The 26,868-nt window shown below is 39.2% G+C and overlaps 1 protein-coding gene across 5 annotated transcripts in view; it reads left to right on the top strand.

Moving 5' to 3' along the window:
* THADA (THADA armadillo repeat containing) overlaps positions 1–26,868 on the top strand; it is a 162,745-nt gene that overhangs the window by 125,737 nt on the left and 10,140 nt on the right. For all 5 annotated transcript variants that reach the window (XM_069009708.1, XM_069009707.1, XM_069009705.1 and 2 more), the window contains exons 32-36: positions 1,636–2,042; positions 2,406–2,527; positions 3,898–3,970; positions 5,823–5,967; positions 9,062–9,193. In XM_069009708.1, coding sequence (XP_068865809.1) covers positions 1,636–2,042; positions 2,406–2,527; positions 3,898–3,970; positions 5,823–5,967; positions 9,062–9,193 — 879 coding nt within the window. The remainder of the gene's footprint in view (positions 1–1,635; positions 2,043–2,405; positions 2,528–3,897; positions 3,971–5,822; positions 5,968–9,061; positions 9,194–26,868) is intronic.

Genomic DNA, 26,868 nt, shown 5'->3' with positions numbered 1-26,868 from the left:
TTCACAAATACTAGGTTTCTTTGAAGCATGTCCAGAATTACTCAGAAATGGTTCTGCCTTATGTGCTAGACAGTGCACAGCCATGTCAACTTTTTGTGTAAATGTCAGACAAATTAAGATGGCTTTGGAAGAATCTGAATATGAAAGGGCAGGAAATTTAACTGTAAATAGAAGGTTTAGGGAAATGTCTTCATGGGCAACAAAATGAATCTATATTTGTGCTGTGCCTTCGTGTCAAATTCAGGAATTTAGTAGGACTATTTGGACACACTTTTAGCAGTGCTCAGTGTTTCATTATAAACAGCAAAGGTACATGGCAATTGTCTTCTTGAAGATACTGAAGAAATCTAAGTTTGTTTAATCTTTGTATTTACCTTCAGTGCATTTTTACATTTAAAAGACCCTAAACTTCAAACATGCCCTAGCACAGTGGCACCGTTTTCTCTGTTCTTTGTGATTTTCCTCGACTTGCATTTGAGTTTTGTGGGGTGCAGCATGTTCATTTTCTTGCAGTACAAGCTGTAGAGACACTGAACTGGGCAAAAATCCTTGGTTTCAACATTATAAAATGGTTCATTCCTGCTGATGTTGGAGAAGAAGGTTGAACTCAAGGCACATGGGTATTTCAGTCTACGTGGGTGTGAGATAGGACCATTGATGATTTTTTTCTTTCATTTTGTGTCTACATTGCCAACTCTGCGAAGGCCTGAAACCCTCTGGTATCACAGATGGCAGTGGCCTCTTCGTTCACTCCAGGAGGTGGCCAAGCACTAAAGAAGGTTCTCAGGCTGTTTTGGGCCATGTGGACAAGGTTGCACCAGTGTAAATGGCTGAAATGCCACAGTTCCTGTGCTGATACATGAGAGGGGTTACAATGCAGCTTCTTTTTTTTCTTAGCTATGTTAACTGTTCAAAATGAATAAAAATAGGAAAAGCATCCTGGATTTTTTAATCAGTAAATTCTTTAAATTGATACACACAGGACAGGTCTATTTATCTCAAAGGGGCATCTTCTTAATAGCAGTTTTTTTCTGACTAAAGCTATGAAGGCGTGAGATTTTCAGTACTATCAGAATGGCCTTTGTCATAATTTCTCCTGATTTCAGTTGCAGCTGAGTAGTCTGACAGCACTTTGTCCAGCTTGGTCTCTGATTTTAGAGCTAACTATCTACATTTTTCCACATATATTTAATAGTTTATTTGTGTTAATCACTTTATACAATGGTAGAAATGGTAGGTTTGTACAATTTGCAATATTGTATTACTGGCTTCATTTAAAGAAATGCTTACCAAATGGCTGTAGTTGGTAAAGATTGCAGGAAATCAAAGATGCAAGGTACTGTAGCATTTTTTAAGTTGATTGAAACTTTCAGCTCATGTGTTGAACAGTTTTTGGTTCTCAGAAAACTTTGTGTCCTTGTTTCTTTCTGTTTAAATATGAATACATGTGATACCTAGCAAAGCTTTTTTATAATTTAGAATCAGTTTAAAATGAAGGAGAGCCCTGGTTTTCATTTAATGCCTGAATTTACATTGTGATACCTTTTGCATACCTGATATTTGTCAACTTCATGGTCTGGAGCAGATGGTAACATCATCTATTTGTCACTTTACTAAGTGTCACTCTCATTCCAGGAATGCAATTGCTTGACTTTTGGGAAGAGATGAACAGAGTCATTTCAGATTCTGAGTTGATGTCTGGTATTCCCTACTCATCTGCAGTACCAGGACTGATACAGTATCTCCAGAGCATCACCAAACTTGTAATATCAGTGCTGTCAGTGACTGCAGGTGCTGACATCCAGAGCTGTGGTTCAGCTGCTGCCAAGGGAATGGCCAAGCCCTCAGTGTCAGTAGCTCATCTCCTGCACTGTGAGTTCCATGAAGTGCGTCTGCTGGCACTGGAAGCAGTACTGCTGTGGCTGAAACAAAGAAATTCCAAGCAGATTGCAGAAGGAAGAGTATTGTGTTTACTCATTGATTTGGAAGACACTTTTCTCACAATGGCTCTGAAGGAAACCAATCCCCAGTGTTTTTGCAAGGTAAGAGATGCTTTTTTATTGACATTTTGTATGTTTTCAGTAAATTATGTTTTTAATTTTTAGATTATACTTGTAATTTTCAAAAATATATTTCATATCTATTTCATGTATTTCATACATGCATTATGCTTTTTAAATAATGGGTGAGTAATTGGGGTTTTTTTACACTGAACAGGAGCTGTGCAATAACTTTGTAACAGATGTTCTTCTGTAAAAGCAAGAACTTCCTCTCTACTTTCTTAGAACTATCCAGAGGGAATTTTTGTGTTCTTGGAGTGGAGCTTAAATCAGTGTTTTATTGATCTCAAATGTGCACATTCCTGTTGAGACTGTAAATTCTTTGTTTGTGAATTGTGTCTGCAGGTGCTGGAAATTCTTTATAATATGGATCTCAGAAATGTGCTTCCAAAGACCAAATGCTCTATAAAAATGAATCCAAATGAGCTCTTAACCTGGAGCTTAAACCTTGCAGATATCCCCAGCAGGTATGGTCTGTCATGCATGTTGAAATACTTATATTTTAAAAACTTTTAACACTGAACATTAGTATATTGGTTTGGGACTGCCCTTTGATTTAAAAATCTGTGTTTCAGAAAAGTGAGTGTGGCTTATTTGAGTAAAGAGGGTTCTTGAGAATTTTTCAGAGAAGTTAAATGTGGATCTGAATTACTAAAAAGGCCCCCAGGTCATACTAGCACCCTGTAAATGTCCAGTAATACAGTTCATGAAGCATAAAGTTATTCTGGCTGTCCAGTGAGAGCCAGTGAGCTTAGTTCTTCCTGCATGGTAATTGGGGAACACCCAGTTTAATGTGGAATTAGCAATTAGTATTAATGATCCAACCATACACTCATTTGCTGTGAATCTGCCATCCCTCCTATCCTGGTTTATGGGCAGATGGTTTGTAGAAAGAATGACAGATCTCATTTAACTTCTTGGATTGGCAGAAATGGTTAATCCTAATCCTTAGGGTTTGCACTCCTTACACAGACTGTAAAGCCAGCAGAAAGCACTGAAAAGCTGGAGCCAGTTTGTAGTTCCTACTGAATTAGAAGCCTAGTCCATCCATCCATAATGGAATGGACAAACAGGGTTACAGTGTCCATGCTCTAAGGGTATGACATCCTATTTCTGATAGCTTTTTAAGCCATGTAAACATTGCAGTCCAGTGTTACCAATGTTGAATGTTGAGGGTAAAGAGTTTAGAATAGCATTTTATAGCTGTGCACATTTGCTGCTGATTTGCACTAAGTTGTTCAAATGACAGGGAGTGGTCATTTCTGGGATGAAGTAAGATACTGGTGGTAAAATAACACTGACTGCTGCTGTTAGAGGGAAATGGCTGAAATAGCTGGCCTTACTGCTCAGGTGTTGTCATTCCCCATGGTGGGAACAGGCTTCAGAAGCCACGGTGCCAAGAGCCATGTCCTTAGATCCTGCTAGGCAGCAGGGAAGCTTGGAAGCTGGCAGTAGGCATATTCTGCACTAGAAGCATTTCTAGCAGCTGTAGAAGAGATATTCCTGCAGCTAAACACCAGCTTGAAGAGATGCTTTTGTTTACAATTTAAAATAATGTCTGGGTTATTTGACTTGGGTTCCATTTTCAGATGTGTTCTTCTATGAGAAGTATGTAAATAGAAAATAAACATGAGAGAAGTGAAAGTAAGGGCATGTTTCATTTGCATATCAGCTGAGAACTTAGCTAACATCTACATATCTAATGTAAAAGCTCCAAGTGCTCAGCTTGAAAAATACCCGTTGGTGATAATCAGAAATAATTAAGAGCTGGCTGGTTTCTTCTAGAGATGGCAGAAATAGCTGGTTTTCTGATATGTCCTTTGCCTTGTTTTCTCAGCCCTGAAGGTCAAACCATAGCTCTCAAATTTGCTTCCAAATTGATTATCCACCTTTTGCAGACCCATCAGCAGGTAAGGGAAATGGAGCTGATTAACAGTTTTGTAATTCTGCAGGTTTTGGTGATTGAAGCAGTAGTGTGGCTTCTTTTAGATCCACTCCCCAAGCTTGTGTTTTCTTGTGTCCTTGCATCATTTTTGATACTATGTCTTCCTCTCTGAATATGCTGCCATGTTCTGAAATGAAACAGCCATGAATATCACCTCAGTATATCCCTCTCAGAGTCATTTCAAGTTAAATACATATGTAAATATTTCTGATGGAGTAATTTCAGCTTCTGAGCCCATCCAAAATGGTCACTGTAGTGTGGAAAGGGAAATGCCTGTGGTGTTTAATGCTTGTTCTGAATCCAGCCCATTTACTGAAGTGCAACTTTTTTGTGGTTCCTTGATTTTTGGAGAGCCCACAGGAGAGCACGTTGAGTGGGAAGGCACGAAGCTAGAGCAGTGGTTGGGTGCAGTTCCCAGCCAGCTCAGATTTCTTTTGATTTTAAATTGTCAGTCTATGATACGTATGTGTAGGGCAGAGCAAAGGCAGCTTTAGTGCTGGACATTCCTAAAAGTCTTTTCAAAGACACAAAACCCACTTAGTGGATATTTTAAAACAAACAAAACTCTCATGATCTGTTTTAAAAGGAAGATTTTTTTTTTCCTTACATAGCTGTTATTTTTCACAGAATGAGCATCAGAATGGATTCATATGATATGCTAATAACCATGTCTCATTATAAAAAAAATATAAAATCAGATTTGCACACAAGAGTTGAGGAACATGAATTATGATGTTAAATCTTTTTGTTAAAGGAAAGGCACAGTGTGAGGACCTAAAGTATAGCATAATAGAGGAATTAATGAAAAATGCTGTAACAATCTTAACTAGAAATGCTAAAACAACTTTCTCTAATAAGCATATAAATCTTGGGAGATCTAAGATATACCTACAGAGAGAGCTTTTGGCTTTGGGAAAGACCAGGTACCTCAGTTTTCCATCTAAATTCTTTCTTTGGGCTTGCATTCAGTATTTACATCTGTGGAAAGGATTTTTTCTTCCATAAAGTAAAAGTTAAGTTCTGTCTTTCTAGATATTCCTTCCATGTGTCTGCTTGAAATTTGAGTCATTGTAACAACTTGAGAGATTTTTATGTTTTGTTTTCACCTGTTACAGAATCTGTAGGACACACTGGCTCTGTCCCTTTGTGCAGTGCAGGTACATGGCCCTGTACCAGGCAGAATGAGGCAGAGAATCGCTGAGGTTTCATCGATTCCTCAGTTAATGAGGTGGATTGAGAACTGGCTGAATGGCACATCCCAGAGGGTCATAAGCAGTGTCACAGGATCTAGTTGATCTGTCACTAGTGGTGCCCTCAAGGTTCAATACTGGGCCCAGTATTGTTTAACTTATTCATCAGTGACTCGGTGAAGGGCCAGACCCCTGCTCAGCAAGGTCACTGACAACACAAAGCTGGGAGGAGTGGCTGGTACCCCAGAGGCTGTGCAGCCCTTCAAAAGGGCCTCAGCAGGGTGGAGAGATGGGCAGAGAGGAACTGTCTGAAATTCAACAAAGGACCAGCATATTTGTCTTTGGCTTTCATGTTTAGAAGAACTGAGGACACAAAGATACACTTTGACTTGTGTGGTCATTGGTGAGTCTGGTGTGAAGGGACAGAGCAAGAGACTTGCCTGTGAATACTGCTCTGACTAAAAGAAAATCTCCCAACTTCTAAATGGTCATGTGGGATTCACCACTTTGAAAAAACTCAGCATTTACTAGTGAGCAGTATCCCTTTGGCAGGCCATAGTTCACTGTGATGGTAAGAGGTAACCCCAGCTTGTAGAGCATACTTCTCACATGTTCTGTGCCTTTCAGATTTCAGAAGAAATCTTGAAAAAATGGGTTCAGCTGATAGTGTATTTTTGTGGAGATGAGCAAGAGACAGAGATGCTGCTAGCAGCTGCTGAAGTTCTTAAAAGTATAACATTATTCCTTCTGATCAGTGAGAAGCTCATCCTTGGTAAGTAGCTTGAACAGTAATTTTCTGGATCTTTTTTGATGAAATCCATTAATGCATGATTTCAAATGTATTGTATGTATACACACAGTCAAAACATAATTACATCAAATGGGGTTATTTGAAAATTTTAATAGGATTTAATTACTAAGCATAGAGATTTATTTAAATTCTGGTAGAAAAAACACATGTGCACAGCCTCTTGCAGTAGCTTGGCAGAAGGGGCACATGAGATGTTGTTGTGTCTCCAGGTCACTGTACAGAATTATGGGCTTGCAATTGTTCTCTGACTTGAATCTTTCTGTAATGCTCTTCTGGTGATGTGGGCATACTTTGCACTGGGAGTGTAACAAAGCTGTGCTGGCTGGATGTTGAAATTAAGGGCTTCAGTCTAGAAATGAGAGTCATGTTCTGCTATAAGAATGATTAATAATTGGATCACATTATATCCCCCAGGTATAATGTTTTTTTTTTTTTTTAAGTTAACATTAGATTGTCTCTTTAGAAAACAAAGAAAGAAAGAGAACAAATGTAACCTACGCAGCCTTATTCAACAGTTTAGTGTCTGAGAGGCAAAGCTAAGTGAAACTCTGGTTTGTTCTGGAGAATAGATGGGGTTTTTCTTTTACCTCCCACCCCCCTCACCCCCCCCCGACTTCATTGAATAGATAATGGGGGATTTTGTGACTAAAGGGCCAGAAAATATGCAAGAATAGGTAGTAATGGATAATAAAGAATTTATTTTGCATCCTAAACAGGACAGACAGCTTTAGATACTTTTAACTCCATGATACTTTATTCCAGTGTAGTTATATAAATGTTTTTGGTTTAAGTAGCTTAAGTTCATCCATGTGGACTGGATACAAATATGTCTTACACAAGAAGAACAGTATATTTCTTAACCTGTAGATAGTGGTTTTGTGAAAAATCAGCTATTATTATGAGATGTGCCTTTTAAGAGGTACTGGTAACATTTAACAGAGCTAAATCTGTTATATGAGGTAGACATTCCACTATTAAGTGTTCATAGTATCAGCTCTGGAAATCTTGACCTCCACCATGTAGATAAAGCTCTTCATAAGACAGACATCATTACCATTTTATGTCAAATGAAGGCAGTGGAGGTATTGGAGTGAAAAAACTCCCAAATGCTGTGCTTCTCATCTGTTGTTATTTGGATGTGGTCCATAGATGATGGACAACAGTTTCGTCTTTGATCTTGTCAAAACAGTTGCTGATTTCCATGCTTTCCAGTCAGGCAGATGTGGTCTGAAATAAAAAATAGCAGCAGTTTGTATCCTGTATAAAATCCTAACAAAACAAATGAAAACAGACAAGTAAAAATAAATGCTCCCCAGACAGCCCAGAAAATAGACTCCCAAGGCCTTGGTGGGCAAAACATCCCAATTAGCTCTTTGCTCTGAGAATTGATCCAGGGGAAGAAAGATGCAGAGCTGACCCTCCATAGTACCTAGAATTGTCAGTCTGGGGGTCTTTACGACTGTGAAACTGTCAGTACTGCAGTGTTCAGCAAATCAAGGGCATGGTCTGGTGATTAGTTGTAGTGATATAAACCCAGAATAATTTCCTTAAAGAGCTTCTGTGCATGTAAACAGCTTTGACTTCTATGCCTTCTTCTGCATCAGCTTGCTTGACCACATACAGTAAAAAGTAGAAGTTAAAGGAAACTGTGGTTGTGTGAAATGGAGTTGTAGTCATTGCCAGGAGCTTCCATTATTATGTTCATAAGAGGAAGAGGGTGAATGCCAGTCTGTATGTTCTGGTTGACCCCATCATCTTTCCATCAAGCTGCTTGAGGGTTCATAAAAAGTCTTTCCATTTGCAGACTTCCACTGCTTCTGGAGATAGAGTAGGAACTTGTCTAGGTGGGAAATCTGGCAATTGAATCTATAAGGGAATAATTATTCTTCCCTAGCTGTACCAGTATAACATTATTGAGTGTATCATGCTAGGGAAAAAAGCAACTTCTTTCTGAAATAATTATACTTCATGCCATTGCCACATAGGGAAGCTACAGGTAATACAGGAATGCTTCTTCTGCCTGTGTAGTAAAGCCTTGAGCAATTTACTTTGGCCAGGCAGTAAAATACAGTTGTCTGGCTAACCCTGTAATACAAGTCTCTGATAGACCTGGTGAAAACATGGTAGAAGAAAGCCAGCAATGAAACACAGCTCTTGTGTTGTCTGCAGTCACCAGAAAGTAATATCTAACAGCTGGCTGCATCTAAAAGTGGATTTCCAGTAGATTCCTTTTATCAGCATGTTCAGCAAGACCTGAAAAGTCAGCTGAAAAATACCCCAGCAAACCTAGGAGTACAGCCTTGTGACTTGAGCTAGTCATCCATGGTGTGGCATGAAATGGCACGAGGGTTTGCAAGGGGAGTATGGCTTGTGAAGTGTGAATTGCCACTGGGGTGGTGTGCTGTCTGCCTGCTTGGCCATTACCAGCTGAGCACCTCCCTCTTGGCAGCTCTCTCTGGTTAGTGTTAGCTGTGTACATGTAATTACCTCATGGATTAAACTTGTTTCCAACAGACAGTGGGTGTAAGGCTGGCAGGGCATGCTGGTGAGTGCTGGGTTCAGGTGGATGTGGGAGAAGGAGGTGGTGGGTAGATCCCCGAGAGGTGGGGTCTTTTGCTGTTTCCAGCAGGGAATGGCATTTGTCTCCAGCACTACTGGCAGTATCTGAAGAAAGCTTGGTTTGGCAGCCTCTGCTCCAGGCAGATTGCAACAGCAAATTCATGATCAGAGTGCATTGGTCAATTTTTGATGTTGCCAAACAGGAATTCTACACTCCCAGAAATTGTCGGAAATGGAGAGCACTCACGACTAAAGTTGAACCCAAATAGAGAGGCCCATTCTCTTATCTGTTGCCCACTGTTTAAACCAAGCTGAGTCTGCCACCTAGATAAAGTTCACACATGCTGAAAATACGTTGATCATATTGCCAGTCTTTTTCCCAGTGGTTTGCCAATGACTTTCATGTGTTGTGTTTAGGTGTGGAAACAGAGCTCTCTAACTACTTTGAATGCATATAAGAAACAGAACTCTAAATTTTCTCCACAAATAAATATAGGACTATCTGATACCCTTGGTCTGTGGAAATGTGTGATTCTACTGCTGCAGAATGAAGATTTGGTAGTAAGGGATGCTGCTGCTGAAGTGATACAAGTGGCACTGTCTGAAAAAAAGAGCAATGGAGGAACAGGTATGTTAACTTTATTTTTAAACATTATTGAATGTTTGGGAGGCAAAAGTATTTCTTTCTCATCACAAATTTCTTGCTAACTATAAAGTGCTCCATCCATCTCCTATAAATACGTACCATGAAAGATAACAGCAAGTTTGACACCCACCATGCTTTATTATTTTGCTTTTACTGTTCTTGGTATATAATTTGCATATGGTTACATGGAGATGTAAAAAAGACAACAGCAGTACTCAGCTTTATGGTTCGTGCTGTGATGAGTCAACATTCACATAATTTCACAGTTTGAAAGTTCTTTAATACCAGCTCAGGTCTAATATAATGCAGTGCAAGACATTCCTTGAATCCCACATTGTTATAAGAGCCTAATCACAGAGAGACAGGAATCTAGGAAACACTGTTCAACTCATTGATTCATTATTAGACTTTGAAATCCATTTAGATCCAGATCAACAAAGACAATTCTCAGCATAACCCACAATGTGCTTTTGAGGATGTGGTCCTTTTTGTCTGCTTGCCCTAGTTTACTCAACCCTATTAATTTAAAAATAGCCACAAAACTTGAGTAGGCTTAGCTAATTAATGTGCTTCACTTTGAGAGTCTTTGCTGACACATTCTTCCATGTGTTGTGAATAAATTAGAATTTACTACCATGCTCACCTCTCTCTGGTGATCCCTGGTCTGTGCTACTCAGTAATGCCCGTACCAGCTTGTCTGCAGTCAGTTCAAATTAAGTCAGCCCTCTCCATGTGAACTTACTCTAGGCTGGAGATACAGCAGCTCTGTGGTTTAAAAAAAAATTAGCAAAGGCAGTAAAATTATGTTTTTTACTATTGTAGATAGAGGAAGGCAAGAATATGCTCATGTGGCAAGTGTGGGTTTGAGCTGGCGCTGTTCAGGCACGGTGCTGTGGGGTAGAAGAAGGTAAAAGGAGGGATATGGTATGGACAGCTTTTGTCTTCCTGTTAAATCCCACAGCTCTGATTCCAGCACTGGCATCACAGCTCTGACAGTTTCTCTTGTCCCAGCTACAGCTCTCTTGAGTATTGAGGGGCTCTGTGTGCGTGTGCCTCAGGTCCCCAGTGCTGGCCTTTGGGGGCATCCTCAAGTGTCTCAAGGTCATACTTTCTCTGGGAATAATACAGTGCTGGGTTGTCTCTCTGAGTCCTTGTATCTTCTGCTTTCTCCCTTGTTGTATCCTGGTGCCAAGGGATATTTTCCTGTAATTGGATGAGAGCTCTGTCCTGCTAATTAATACTAAGGTCACATCAGTGCTTGCTCTTATAACTTACCTCTTTGTAAAGCTGAAGTGACCGTAATTGAGAAAATAAAATAAGAATTGTTTTTTATTTGCTATGTTCCTAATTAGGATGGGGACCCCACTCCTCAAACTTCTGTTAACTCCTTAGTTACACTTAGCTGTGCCTTCCTGTTTTTTCACTTAAACTTCTTGCAATGAAATGTGTCTGTCTTCTGTGACTGGAAAAGAATGCTGCATTTGAAAAGAGATAATTCAGTTTCTTTTCACATCCATTTTTCATCATTGTTCCTTCCTGTGATCTTTTTTCCCCCGCTAAACTCCTTTCACTTTGTGTTTTGCTTTCTAGCTTTTGGGGGAGCGGTTTTGCCCTTGTGGTTTTTATTTATAACCAGATTAAAATTAGCTTAGCTTTGTGTGTTGTTTGTTTACTTCCATTTACCGCCTTTCTTTTCATGTGCATGTGAGAGTATGCAATATGTGTGGGTCTGTGGTTTAGATATTTCATGGATCACCAGTGCACTTTGTCCTGGGAATTTTTTAAATTACATTCAAATATCTGCTTATTTTTTCTCAAGTTTTCATACCATGAAAGTCTGATTTTTCATCACAGCACTGACTTAAAAATAACTAAACCCATAGAGTGAAATTCATTAGAAGCTGTGAAACGGCTCTCTTTAAAATTCTTTATAACAAATTACTGGATGTCCTAAATTAACTGACTTTTCATTTCCATTATATGATGATAAATTAGTATTGTGGCCTAGCAGTTTTATCATGAGATCAGAAAGATGACTTGACATCAGGAAGAGGAATGGATGTTTAGAAACCTGTTTTATACATTCTATAATTGTTTCACTTTTATATCGTTACCATTACTGCTAGCTAACACGAGAGAGTAAAGAGACTGTTGTAATTTCAGCTTCATTTGTGCATCAAAAGTGTTGTGTCCTAGTAGCTATTTTATTTCCAGACATACTGCACTGTAGGATTAGATTATGGTGTGTTTCACCTTTTACTGCTGTTACTTCACCATACAGAGAGCAGGAATGCTGCTCACAAAATTCAAGCACTTGCCAGAAATTTTGGCACTAGCATCTTCATATCCACTCCTCACAAAATCCTCTTTTCTCACTGTGTACACAGCATGTAAGGGAGGAGTAGGCTGTAGCTGCCTGCAGAAGAACTGCATTTATTGTCAGCTTAGGGAATCAATGCCATCAGTGCTTCATTAAATTGAGATCCAGAAGAATCTGTGACTATAGCCTGACAACTGCCCCTGCCCTTCCTGCGTGATACAAGTTGGCATCTTGTTTTCCCGTGGAAGAATAGAGTAAGAAGGGTTATGTACTTGTCTGTTACAGTTGGACCAAGGCTGAGTTAGTATCTTGTTCAGCAGAGCAAGGTGAAGTAGGCCTGGTGTTAACAATAACAAAGTTATTTGCATAGACTGTTCAGAGAGTTGTTGTAGCATGTTTTTCCTTTACATGTGTGTTGCTGAATAACAGCACAAATGTGTTGCGGTATGATACTGTCAAATAATAGGTATTTTCATGTTATTTATAGATGGTGAAACTGGAGGCAAATGGTCCTGTCTATTACAGTGTGGTTTCACTTCCAGTAACAGCTCCTATCTTGTGTAATTCTTTGAAATGCTATGTGAGCTCCTGGAGGAGAATATGAACTTGGTTTCATGTTGTTCCCTCTTGGCTTTTGGTGAGGGCAAACCCCTCAATCTCCTCAGGTAACTAATCCATGCAGCTTTGGATCACTCAGATTATGAAAGCAGTAAGCTTGTGGAGTCAGAAATGCGTGGTAACACGTGATACAAGAACCCTGTGAAAATTGCAGCCCCTGTTTTTGTTTGGAAGGAGAAAAGCTCAAAAGGCCAAATGCTGAGACACCGCAGGGCTCCTGTCCTCACTCTACCCTACTATTCGCCCCCCCCCGGAAAAACCCTACAAGCTCTACTATTTTCTTCTAGAAGGCAAGGACTTCTACTCTTACCAGTACAGTTCACTTTTTAGAGTTATTTTATTCATACAGAGAAGCTTGTTTTAATTTTTTAGTACGTGCAAAAGCTCATGTTTAGGAGGGGAAGCTACTGAAGTTAGCTGATGGCAGTCATTTTCTGAGCAGAGCAGGTCAAACAGAATCCTGTCTCACCAGAAAGGAGAAAAGCTTCTGTTTTCCTTGCTAAAAATACCAACTTAGCAGGTAGTTAAGGTTTTCCTAATAACTTGAACAATATAAACCCCATCTGTAACTCAAGGTATTGTGTGTACACTTTGTTGTTGTTTCCTCATGCATTGAGGTGTAAACCTCTGGGGGATTGTTTTATTCCGTTTAGTATGAGGGAGGGTACAGGAAGTATTGTGTTCAGTGTAAAGGTAGAATAGTTGCTTTGAAATCTAATTAAATTAGTGACCCATGGCTGTGTAAAGTCTAGACCTATTCACAGCAGCATTTTTTATACAAGAGGGTTACTCCTTACAAGAAAGATGATTTAAGTTCGGGAAACAAGAGTGCTTTTTCCCTACTGGTGGTTGCTTTACTAAATCTCCTGAAAAATTCAAGTAACTGTGCTAGAACAAAAACTGTATTTATTGGTGTAATTTTCCTCTATGGATTTTTTTTTTAATCTAGAGAAGTATTATGTGAAGTAAGGTGATGAGTTTGTTAGTATTAGAGGAGTTTGAGTAAAACTGTTTTTCTACTGTTATAGCCAAGCCAATCAAATTCTATAAAATTCAGTATAAAAAAGTACCTTTAGTCAGCTTAACCTTTATGCTGGTAAATTACCAAATTAACTTTAAATGAGTTTAAGAGCATTTTTAGTGTCATCAACGTTAGCACCAATTTAGCTGATTTTTAAAATTGAACTGAATTACGCTTAGATGAGCAATTAGATTTGCAAACTTGAGGAAATTTTCTGAAAGTGCCTGAATGATTTAGCAGCCTAGATACTCTTCTGGAATATAATTGAGGACTTCAGGAACTTTCTGCTACTTTTATTGTGAAATAGCAGTTTTGTACAGAGATGAGCAAGTTAGTTTCTGGGCTGAGCTGTGTGGGTGCAGCAGAGCTTGTGCAGCCCAGGGCAGGTAAATGGCCCTCTCTGAGCACCACCATCACTGGGTGCAGTGTGAGCATCTTTGAAAATCAGTCTAATGTTGTTATTGCTATTTGTCTTAGGTTTTGAGTAATTCTGAGCATGATGTAGTTTATTTTAATCCACTGGCTAAAATTTCAGGTGTATTATCTCTGTTCCTTTGGTTCCCATTTCACATGCTTAGGAAATAAGCAATAGCTGATACTCCTCCTGTGCCAGGAGTTTCCAAACAAAAGGCAATGCAAAGTTCTCTTTTCTTCTCTTGATGATTGTTCCCTTCCTGATAAATTCTACTTTTTATCTTCAGGGAAAATCATCAGTGAAAATGACAAATGTTCTGGTTGTTTTGATTCACCAGCAAGGGAAAAAAAGATGTTATTAGCTGGCTGGTTTAAAGAAGCTGATTCCACCTTCTGAAGGGCATTCTGTTGGGAAGGGGATGGCATTATGGAGCAGACTGAGTTGAGGTTCTCGTGGAAGTCTTCATTGCTGGGTGTTTACCTGTGTTTTAGTGGCCCACACTCTTTCAGATTTATCTTACTGTATCAGGCATGTAGGAGCATTTTAACAACTTTCATTTTGTTTATTGGCCAGAGAGTATAAATATGTGTAAAGGGAGAAGTTTAAATGTGCTGCTTGGGGTGGTGGTGAAGGAAGAAAAAATATCATTTAATTACATGGAAGCACTAAAACATTTTCATGGTGTCTCTGAATTCTCCTCTAGACTTAGACTTCAGACCATCTGACTGGGTAGGACCATTCTTTTTGTGAACCATGCTGTCACCTTGGCATGGAGAAAAGCAAAGCTGCTTGTTGCTTGCACCTCAGTTTTCTTCTTCACACATCATTAGTGTAAAAATCAAGGTAAATTCAAACCAGACTTCTTCATGAACCTAGAGTAGGTGTGGCTGCCATTAATGTGTGTAGAAGAAGGTTTATGTGTGGGGGTTTTTTTGGCAGAGTGATGGTGTAAATATGCCTTAGCAGAGGTAGGGAAAGTTAAGGGACAGTCAGACTACCTGTATTAACATTTGAAAGAAACAAGGGGAGAAGGAATCTTGCTCAGATTTATATTTCTTGTTCCTATCCTCTAAAAATCTTTCTCGGTGAACCTCAAGCTGTGCAGAAGGTTTCATACATATGTGCCCTAAGAAGATCTAGTAAATCACTTGAGTAAGAGATAACGCAGCCTGTGTGATGTTAATGCAGCACAATGGTCTGGCAGTCATCATCAACACCACAGGTGATATCAGCAAATCATGGGTGACTGGCATGATCCCAAAACTTGTACCCAAAATGTCCTTTACAACTAGTCCATGAAGCATTTCAGGACAAGTGGCTCAGATTTCATCTACTCCAGTTGCTAGTGAAACAGCTATGAGTAACTCCTGGGCAAACCTGAAATGCTAAATGGACATTGGTAGTGCTTAAATGCTAAAAGTATCATTGACATTGGTGGTGTTTAGCTGCACAGTAAAAGCCTCCCACCTACTGCATGGGAAACACTAAAGAAAGGTGTTTTACTTTATTCATTGCTTCATTTGCTTGTTGGCGTTTAAAACTGTTTTCAAACTATTCATTAAAGTAAGTGCCAAGTTTGTCCGTAGCAAGAGGAGCTCTTCTTCCACATGTTTGTCATTGGGTAAATGCATGAAATAGATTTCTTAAAGCTTTAGTTCATGAGCATGTCAAGTTAACCCCCCTCTCCCCAGACTTGTTTACTTGCAAATGCTCAGTCTGTGCTGTGGGATTGGAGATGGAAAATACCTGGAGGTTAGAAGCTGTGCACTGCTGCTGTGTGCAGTATGCACGCTTTAAGTTGCTGTGTCTCTGTTGATGAAATCTAAAGGAGAGATGTCAGCAAACTGTTCAGAACTCTCCTTTTCATGTGACTAGGGTGGTCATCCTCTTGCCAAACTAGGGGACAGATTGACCACCTTTTGCTCTACTTCCGTGCTGGTGTAGCCTTCCAGTGAGGCAAGTGGGGAGGACCGTGGTGAATAAAACAGATGTCAGGTTACTCTGATCCTGGACAAAGATTAGTGCGTAGGGTTCTACTTTTCTCATGCACTGGGTGATTGCCCTGGTGTTCAGGTTAGGCTAATAGGCCTCTGAGGCCCCAGACAGCTCCTTCAGTTGTGGCTCTTAAAACCAGTTCTGGCAGCTGCCTGGCTTTGAGGAATAAGTGGTAATTGCCCAGACATAAACTAGGGAATTGCATGCATGCAAACTAGTTTAAGGATGCATTAACTGGCAAGATCATAGATGTAAGATTTCCTTTGCTTGATTTAAGTCAGACTTGTGCATTTTCTTCTCTATTCTGATGTTTGATTTTCCTCTGTTTAGAGGTTTGATGGGGGGGGTTACAAAAAGCACAGAGTTAGAACCTGGCTGTGGAAGAGCTTGCTGACTCTGCTGCCTGGAGCTCTTCCACTAGCCAGCCTGAGAGTGGAGTGGTTGGTAGTGCTGTGGGTGGGTGGCTACAGCTGCATACAGAAGATTGAACACTTTCGTTCTAGACACATGACTTGCTGTGATGCAGCTGCTACGGTGTGGAAAGTTGAAGAGCTTCCCACAAATGGATGAATTTCAGGTCTTTCCTAATGTCCTGGGTAGGTAAAAAAAGCCTTTTGGAAAGACCATTTTAAATGCACTTATTGCCACCGATGATTTTCAAGCTGCCTTGAGAATTGCTTATTATTTTGGAATCTGTTGGTCAGAAAAATCTCCCAGACAGATCTTGTGATATGCCACGGGTGCTTGGGCACAGTCCAGAAGTTCTCACAGTGTTGTCTGGGTTACTAATGGAAAACTGCTAATCATATTAGCCAAAATATGTTTATGTTCCATGTACTGGGGACAATTGGAAGGAAGGTTAATGAAATTTTTTTCTGGAATCAGCTCAAGGATTTCTTCCGCTTTGTGAGTATTCTTGATAACTGCATTCTGGTAACTAAATAAATGTGCAGCTCACTAAACAGAAAATCTAAGCCTTCTATGAAAGAGGAGTCTTTTGAGCTGAATGTTAGCATTTAAATGGAAGGCATTTATCCAAATAGCCTTTAAGCAGTAGAAGGCAGAATAGACATAGACAAGACCCATCCAGGCAGAAAAGATGCAGTACAGTCAAATGCAGAAAAAAAACCACAGCAAAGCAGAGCTGCTCCTGTTGCAGAATGATTTTTCTACAAATTTAAGTTTATTTTCAAAAAGTTGTATATGGAATCTGTGTGATACCCTGTTACAAGCAATACTTCTTGAGGTCTCAGAGGAGAGAGAGGTGTAAAGTAGCGGCAACAGTTTACATGTTCTATTCAAACACGGTGTAGGACTTTGTATTCAGAGACACTGTAAGGTGATGACATCTCTTCAGTTCCATTAGATAAGGCCTGTTGAGGACAGGGGGAAGGTCACACAGCTGTGTGTGTATTCTGGGAATGCTCTGACGTGGGCCCTGGCGCGGGAGGCAGCGGCTGCTGCCCAGAACGACCAGAACACTCTGCAGGGTGAAGTGCGCTACATGTCACTGAAAAGTAGCATAAACCGTGGAAGGGAACATCACTGATAGACACCATTAAGCTGTCTGTAATTGTAGGATCATAAGTAGATAGGGTTCAAACAGAAGAAAAGACAACATTCTCCTTAAAATGTTCGGTGTTGAACCTTCTGCTTAAGGTACCCTGACTCTGGCTCCATCATTTTATCCTTTCCAAGCTTTTAATGGTCAATACTTCCTCATGCACCTTCATGGAGAAAGATTTATGTGGAGAGACAAATGTGTAATGATGACCATTTAAATCTTGGCAAACTAAATAAGTGGCAAATACCTGTGCTATTTGGTGACTACCTGGTGACTATGATGACCTTACATTTAAGAAGTTTGTTCCAGAGAGCAAAATGACACGTGGTAGAGATTATGAAACACTTACTGTGGCTAGAAGCTGTAATTAGGGTTTTTTTTACATCTTCTGTAATTCTAAGAAGGTAACAATTACACATCAGTTGCAAGGATGAAAGAATTGAGGTCTAGGAGTGTAAATGAATTCATCTGGTCTTTTTGCTAGAATAAATGCAGGGCTGTTTCAGGAGCAGAGTTGACCTGTAGCCTAGTTGTGTCGTATTTTTATGCTAATAGGTATATTTTGTGTCTTTGTAATTGTATTTCTGTTATGTGTGGCATTCTACTTTTACATCCTTAAAATATCTCCTGTTGTTATGAAAACTTCTGGAAGATTGGGAAATAATTAAGTCTTAAAATTGCATATGTAGGAAGATTGTTTCCTGGTTTAATGGTGACTCTTGAATAATGGTGTTTAACTCTTTTCCTTAGATACAGAGGAAGAGTTGACTGAAAATATGGCTTAAATATTTTTGTTCAGAAAACTCTTTGGTGATTACTTTTGGGCTCAGGGACCCATCACTGCATTTGCTGACTGCCTTTTTTTTTTTTCCTTCTGATGCCAGTGTAGAGTAAGGCTGTTTGTTAGTCACAGCTTACCTCCCAAACTTGGGAGTCCTTGCGTGTGAGTAAAATATTAATGAAGAAGCATTGACTTGAAGCCAAAGTGAATACACACCCTCCTGCAGATTTTTATGAAACTTCCTAAGCTTATGAAGCCAGGTTTTCTGATAAAAGTGTAAAAAGCCTTGTCCCTGTTAGCTCAACAAGTGTGTGCCCTTTTGATACAAGCAAAATAGCACCACTGTTGATCATCTTCTGCTTTGAAAGCATTGCACTTTATTTCTAAGAGATAAATATGGTATTTTAGTTTAAAAAAAAAGTTGCTTTGCTTTTTACTCCTGATTAATTATAGAAAAAGTAGACAGCAGTCTTAATTATCTTCATTGAAAAAGTAATTTTGCGAACCAGGCCAGTAAACTGTGTGAAATCAGCCTCTGCAGAAGTAAACAAAAACTGAAGGACTGATCATATTCTTCTGAATAGAGCTATTTTGTGCTTTCTCTAAACAAGCTGGAAGTGCAGAAGAGTCAGTGCTTTGCTCCACAAGAGCATGACAGAATGTCAGGGAGGGCCAGGGGAAAAGAAACTGTACTATTCACCCTACATTGGTGAGTTTTTACAGCTAAGTCAGGAAGAGTTGTGGGGGTTTGTTGGTTTGGTTTCTTGTTTGGTTTGTGTAGCTGGCATTCTGCATTGCTAATTGTGGGCATGCTAAGAATCAAGAAAAATGTTAACCTCTTAAATCATATCTAGACTTGTGAAGTATTATTTTAACAGATTTATTTAGAGATGTAATTGAAATTCTGTGACATGGCATTTGCAAGACCTGTAGTCTCTACGACATTTTGCTATTGTATTCAGCTCTTGTTACACCAAGGATCAAATGTTTTATTTAAATAAATTTTATTAGTTAAAAATACTGAAATGAAACTTGCACTTAAAAGGTTGTAGCTTGTCCTTTATCTGTAAAAGTGAAGTCTGGGCACAAATTGTGTTATTTTGCTGACCAGCTGCTGCAGTTCTTTTATTAATACTGCTTCTTCTGTTTCACTGGTACTATGAAAGGGTAAAGATGTCCCAAGAAGTTTCTTTTTTGAAAAAACAATGGCTACCTGAGTAATTCGATATAGGGGACAGATACTATTAAAAAGTAATTTTTAAAGCTAGATTATCTTGAAAAGTAGCCAAGCAATAATAGAAAAGAAATCCTGTTGCTTCAAGAAGAATTGCTTATTGGTTAGGAGTTGAGAAAAGGGAATAAGGGAAAGAAGAACCCTGGAGGAATTAAGGGGAGTTGCATACAAATTAAAATAATTTCATTTTATAAGGAGCTCACCTTCTCAGAGCATCGAGCTAGGGGTTAGACATAGTTAGAAACTGGGATATGGAAGTTGGTGGTAGCCTTTTGATCCTTTGCTGCCTGGCACAGGTGAAAGCTGGAACAAATAGGGTGCTATTCTAACTGTGTGCACAAAAAGGGTTTAGTTATCCACAGCCTGCGACCGTCCTGCTACTCCTCAGATTGCTTGAGATGCAGGAGTCCAGATGGATATGGACCAGCATCTCTGGTATTTTTGGTATCCTGAATATGAACTTCCCACACAGTGCAGTTGAGTACTGCATGCTAGAAGTTCTGAAGGGAAGGACTTGGGAGAGCCTTGGGCAGGCAAATGCATACACACATGGAGTTCTTCATAAAGGCTGAGCTGGAATGCCTGCTCAGATCCCAGAGGTATTTCAGTATGAATGAGGAGATGATCCATTCCTGCAAGCTGATTTTTGTACGCAGAATTTTATTTGTGTGTTTGTGAGTGGGAGTGAGGTAGAGGATATAAATACCTTTGCAAACTAACCTAAACCACCACCTTGTTTTCACGTAAGTCAGCACTGAGAATTTTTAATGACCAAGATAGTTCCTACCTGTGCCGGAGTCAAAGCAGCACCTTAGAATGAAAGTTGTTTTTATTATATTACTGATTTCCTGTGCCACAGCCTTCCCACTGACTTGGTTACTTTAATTCCTGGTGTGTTGGAGGCGGGGTGGGGGGAAGCAGTTGTGGGACACAATGGGCTCTTACTTCAAAACCTGAGATGTGTAAAACTCAGTGTCGCTTTTTTTTCTGTAATCAGTTCCAAATGAGCGCTTACAAGGGGAACTCGGAACTGGCTTGGTTGAACAAATTGATTTCTCATGCTTGAGAAAGTAAAGTTAAACATCCTTGGGAAGCCTAGAAATTTAAATTTTGACAACTAGACTTTTTATAAAGGGCTTTTGATTTATTAGATTTAAAGCAAGACTGTTGAAATCACCTTGAGGAGCAGAATTATTTATGGCAGCTGCTTACAGTACCAGTGTAATGACACTTTGGCATGTTTTTAATTTTGTTCCTTCACATGCTCTGTGCTGTGTTAATGATCACCTTGTCATGCAGGCAGTGGAAAACAGTTTTATAAATAATTCCCACTGGTAAGATGAAAGTGTTAACAGAAATACTTTAGTGAAGGTCTTGATTAACTTACACACTTGGCTTGATCACAGTGAAGCTTAGACTTACAATATCTTGTTACCAGGGCTAATAAAACCCATTCATTTTTTCATGTACTGTGTTAATTACCCTTCTACTTTCCCTCATGGGCAGACACGCAGAGACTGATGTCATGTTGGTGTTGAAGACTGAAGTTACACTTTTAGGCTTCTCCTTGCTGTACTTACAAGTTCCTACCCAAACACAACTAGCCTTCCCTAATTCCAGAACCCATATGTTGTAATACTACAAACTAGACCTTCAAGACTATAGATTAGGTGCTCTCTGTAACCTGCCTGTATTATAAACAGCAGAAGAAAGATCTTTTAAGTATTTTTTATTTCCTCATACTTACTGAAAGCTTGTTGTTTAATGTACATGCGTTAGGAAGCACAACTAAAATTTTGATTTCCAGAGTATCTTTCTTCTTTAATTCAAATTCCCCAAATGTAAATATTCCAGTAAATCACCATTTTGCAATATAGTATACTAACATACCATATTCCATCACTGCCACCTCTGAGAAACATCAGGAAAACAGGCATGTGCCATGCTCTCTGAAGCTTATAGCAATAAGATCACATGAAATGTGTTAGTGAAGGGCCTTTTAGAAAAGATATTCCCAATATTGATTTCCATCCCCTAAAGCAACCTTGTTGGGGGTTGGAATAGATGATCTCCAGAGGTCCCTTCCAGCTGTAAGGATTCTGTGAAAGCAATGTGTGTTGGGTAAATCAATTTCATTAGGCAAGATCATACTCAGATGGGCAATAGTCTTTAAGGTTATATACCAAAATACAGATGATTTGATACTTTGGAGTCAGTGACTTCATGCTCCCCTAATGCAAGGCTGGCAAAGACCTTGGAGTTCAAATACAGTGGGTGTAGGGAGAGCTTAGGGATAAAAGGATCTCAGGGTGAAGTAGTACTTCTATATACACAAACTGAATTATTTTCTAGGCTGGTCTGTAGAACTCAACAGTGGTTTCATTTCAAATTCATAGGAGTAGAGGCAGTACAGGCAGCCCTTGCTTGTTAACTGCCTTTTTTTGCAATATATTTTGGTTTTTAGTGTGATCATCTGCATGCTGCTGTGAAAGGCTGTCACAGGGTAGAGGTAAATTCTCCAAATCAGGGGATTTTACTTGATTCTCACAATTAGTGATTAAGGCTTACCTAGAGCCATCCATGGCAAGGTGAAGTAGTATGTGGTCTCTCCTGCAAGAAACTCGTTTGAAATATTCAGATGGAAAAATAAGATGTTAAAGACAGGAAGAGTCTTTATGTTAAAGACACATTACAGTCACAATGTGGACTGTAACTTCAAATGGCATTATTAAGTAAAAAAGAAAAAAAGTTCCTTGAGCAGTGAAGTGAAGGAAGCTTGGGTTTGGTGGGGTATTTTCATGGATTTGTTTCTCAGGTAAGTGAATTTTCTCATGTCTGATGACTAAAGTTCTACCCTTTCAAAAGGCATGACAGCAGTAGGGTCTCTTCTTTACCCAGCTGGCTGTTGCATAGAAACAAGACCTACTGTTTCAGATTCCCTTATCCTTTTTTGTCAAACTGTATTGAAACTGGGTCATAAGTTGTGGTGGGAAACACATACACAGAAGTATGCCTCCTGATTTCCTTATTTTGTTTAAAAATGGGGAAAAAATCCATTTGATGTTGTTTATTCTTTCAGATTGCCAGTCTGATTGAATGAAATATACTAGAGCTGTGACTCTTTTCTGTGCACTTGAGTGCTCCCTTCCTCTCTGCGTGCCCTCACATTTCATCCTCTGTGGTTCCTTCACCTTTCAACAGATCTTGAATTGACCTCTGTAAACTTACAGCCTTCTGCTTTTCTGTCTCATTTGTCTCTTTGTAATTTGTTTTGTAAATTTAATTGTGTGAACTGAATATTTCTATAAGGAGGGTTGATGGGCTGTTGTTATTAGGGTTGCCTAACACTCATTACAAAATCCTGGTTTTCAACTATTTGTGTTAATCTTTACTAGTTGGTTCTGAGATTTTTCTGTGCTGTGAGTATTTTTTTGTAAACTTCAATTATTTGGGGTTTGTTACTGTGGACGTGATTCTGCATAGGAAATTAGGAGAAAATACTACATTTACACAGGCTATGAAAAAAAGATTGAAGGCCTTTTCTTTGAATGCTGTTACACATATATGCTTTGGATATGCAGGATATTTTTGGTAAAATATGTACAAATTTGACTGAGAAATAGGACTATAAAATGCTATACTTTTCATATAGATAGATATATATATATATAGATATATAGATAGATATATATATATACACACATATTCAGTAGAGACTGGAAGGAGCCTAAAAGCTAATACCTCCAAATATTTTTGTGTTCACTAAGCAGCTTAAATTTCTCTGCTCCTGAAATGCTTACCTGCATTCTGAGCAGGGCTACTGAGGATGCTCCATGCCAGGAACACTGCCTCAGGATTGTGCAGCTGTGGCCTAGGTAGCTCTGGTCCAGACTGTGTTTAGATACTCGAAATGATGAAGGTATAGATTTCTTTTTCTTTTTGGCAGATTATACATACATGTTGCCATCCTCCTCCAGCCTTTCCCCACACCAAGAATATTCAGAAGATTGCAAGGTCAGGTATCCAAATATTAGGAAATCCAACTTTAATTGAACCTTGGAATGCTGCATGTATGAAGAAGCAAGGTTAAGTTACATTATCACTGCTCAGGTTTTTTTACAGAAGTTCTTTTATAGTTCAGTGGACAGTGCAGATTTGCTCTGGTGGTGAATCAGGAACACAGAGTGTTCCAGACAATCATCTCCAACAGCACTACTACCTGAGCTGCAAGTTGAATGTGATAAAGAGAGTAAGACCAGGATGACAAGAAGGGACATGCCAAAGCTGTTTAGTTTTGCCCTTGTGATTTGCATTCTGTTCCTGCCTCTCCCAGAGAGCTGTTTTGTGCAGGTAAGCAAGTAATTCCAAGCAGAGTTTGGAAAGGAGGTCACTATGCTGAATGCTTAGCTGGATACCTTGCAGGCATGATTTGCAGGAGTTCAGAGCACACACAGCTGAAGCCAGAGGGAAGTACATTTTGAATATTAAAGCATTATGGGGTGCTGACTCTTCAGTGAAACAGGTCATAATGTCTCAGATCAGACATCTAAAACCAGTCAAGATTTTTTAATCTTCGCGACTGTCTGCTCTGCCTGCAGAATAGATAGTGCCATTCCTTCTTTACGTGCACATCGTTATAAGTGATTTATAAAGCACTCCATATCACCATGAATGACTGAGAGCCTCAGGTTACTTAGCCATTCTGTCTTCCATGCCTATTTAGAATATTTTGGAATATTTTGAATAAGAAAGGTTCAAAGCCATGTATTAAATGTGTAGAGAATAGAAAGATTTCTTCCCTGTGATGGGGAAGTCCCTGGTGTTGTATAGTTCATGTCTGCATTATTATGTGAGACACAAGTGTTTTCATTTTTCTGCTGTCTTGTGCAGGGAGCACTTCCATTCAGCACACTGGGGAGAGTGCTCAGCACTATCTTACTTCCTTCTCAGTTGAAGAGGCACAAACCAGCTCCTCAAAGACCTTTGAAGGATATGGAAAAGACAAATATAAAATCTGTATTAGACAAATATATTGGTATCTATGTTAGGTTTTCTGCTGAAGAACTCTGGTTACTGATTGAATACTATTTATCAGTCAAAGAGTCTGTGTATATATTTACACTTTATGCAAAACTAAGTAGCTCCTACTCCTTCCGTAAATTTACTTGGAAGAGGGCCTCCAAGTAATTCATACAAACCATGTTACAACTTAGTGATCCACCTGAGCATGCCAAGGCCTCTGGAATGCTGTGTCTGCTGAAGATGCAGATGAAGTTGCAGGGAGCCACCCCACTGATGTCTGGGATGGAGATACACTGTTCAAGGCTCTTGGAGCCTGCTAGAGGATGCCCTGATGACTGCTAGAAGTTTCCTAGCAAGTTTTGAGCCAGCTGTTACACGTTTAGACTATAGTTGTATGGAAATGCCAGCGCCTGAGGTATTTCAGTAAGAGAGATAACAAGTAAGTCATGCGACTTCCAGAGAGGTGTAGAGTTGCCCATGTAAATAGAAGTGTCCTAGCTCACTAAAGGTGCAAAATCCAAAGCCACCTAGGTGGCAACAGCTGTGTGAAGCAAAAAGAGTGTGAACAACTTCCTGGGATCTCTTTAATGTGAACATCTTCTTGGGAAGAAACATAGAGTCCCGGTTCTAGAAATGCCCCAATCACACTAGGGTGGTTAGGATCAGCAGGCCTTTAATGTAAATCAAAACTTGTGGTAGTAGAGTGAGGAATATGTATGTGTAGTCTCATTTCAGAGTATTTTCTGAAAGAGGGCAAAACCCAATTTGCTCTCAAGTGAAATCATTGGTGCATCATCTTGCCAATGAAAAGGGCCAGTGGTTCTCTCATGGAGTGAAAATGCTCTTGAAAAAATCTTCAGAGATAGATATTTACCATTCAGGATTGAGACTTGGGGCTGTTTACTTGTTACACACCTGCAGGAGAACTGCCCCTCAGTTCTCCTTAGAACTTAACTGCCCATAAGTAACCTGTAATCACTGAGTTGTTGAATAGGATCAACAGCACCTGCCTGTCTGTACAACTGCAGCTCAACAGTCTGGCTGACTTTTTTGTTGGAATGTCAGAAAACTCTCAACAGATCCCACTGTACTGCATTGAAAGCAATTTGCAAGTAGGCATTGGGAGGCATCTTGATCTTGACAGAAAAAAGGAAGAACATCCTCTTGGTCATTTGTACTTAGCACCTGCAGTGGGAATGTTTTGTGGTCCTGGTAGCTTCTCACATTACAGAGTGTTTGCAAACCTAAGTGTATTTTCATAGCATTCTGTATCTGTGTACATATATCAGCAAAAATATAAAAAATAATGTGAGCTGTTCTTTGCACACATTTCATCCCTTAGATGACATCTGAATAAGAACAGACAATGTTGACTGTGGACTGGAAGCTTTTCATGTAAGGATGGCTGGGGTTTTTTTCTTCATCACTCATTCATATAGTGAGTGGTTTCAGTGGAGTTTTGCTCTTTAAATGTATTCTCTTACCTGGTGAGGAAATGAGTTTAGAAAATTGGCCAGTAAAGAAGCTGAGACTGTATTATGAACATTTTTTACATAAATTATTATACAAAAGATTTAGGGCACTTTCCATAAGAGCAATTTTATGGCCACTTCTTTTCAAATGTCACCCTTTTTAAACAAGTAATACGAAACAAAGACAAAAAAGAAATATAAACCATCCTAAAAGCAGTGTCACCCCCCATAATATTTCATAAAGGTATCAGAAGAGATGGAAAGACCGAGTTCATGAGGTTTTTAAGTTACTTTTTTGCTATTCTGCTCAAAAATGAATTCATTTAGTAAGTCATACATACACTTGAATCAGATATGTTGTAGTAATTTAGCAAGTGTCTTCTCTACTCAGATGTGCTCAATAGCCACAGTTTACAGCAATGTGCAACTCTTGTCCCACCCTTATGCTGGAAGAAGGATGAGAAATACCAATGTAAACTAACATTTAGGAGGAAGTGTAGAACAAGATCAAAACATGTTGTAACCTAAGAGGCCTTAAAAATCAGAACATTTTTCAGTAATCTGAAATTACTCTTAAGTTCTAGTAAAGTGCAGAGTTTGCTTAGCAGTTCTCATCAGCTGAGTCAAGCTTGCATCTAGAATGAGGGTTATAGCACTGAAAAAGTTTAGTGTTGTGTCAGTACTCATGTAGAAATAAATAGCATTTTTATGCTTGTTTTTGTGTCTTGCAAAAAATTCACCAATACACTTAATAATTCACATGAATTAGCTTAATTAAAGAAGAAGGAAAGAGAACTTTTGCATTGAGACTTATAATTGTCTTAGCAAGATTTACTGGTGTGTCTGGAACTCGTAAAATCAGTGGCTTTTGCACGGGGAACTTTACATTACTTCTTTTTGATGAATTACATTATATAGAAAATGTGAAAGGACTGTAATTTTTCACTTTGTATTCCCAAATTTATGTCAACACCTTACTAGTTTTTGCCAGCCCACGTATACAACATTAGATCATCACATGGATGAAGGAACTGTTTGCTTTCTAGAATACAATGCCACTAATTAAAGTTGAAAGTGAATGGACTGAATTAGAATCAGCTCATCCATCAAAGACTGGCTACTGATTATTTACTGACAATGCTTCATTTAGCTCTATTAATTACTCAGTGGCACTGTTATGTAAAGGTCATGCTTGAAAAATAAGAAAGAATACAT

This window comes from Aphelocoma coerulescens, chromosome 3, assembly GCF_041296385.1.
Source record: "Aphelocoma coerulescens isolate FSJ_1873_10779 chromosome 3, UR_Acoe_1.0, whole genome shotgun sequence".
Lineage (NCBI taxonomy): Eukaryota > Metazoa > Chordata > Aves > Passeriformes > Corvidae > Aphelocoma > Aphelocoma coerulescens.
The sequence above is the reverse complement of the archived record's forward strand: the minus strand, read 5'-3'. Positions and strand labels throughout refer to the sequence as shown.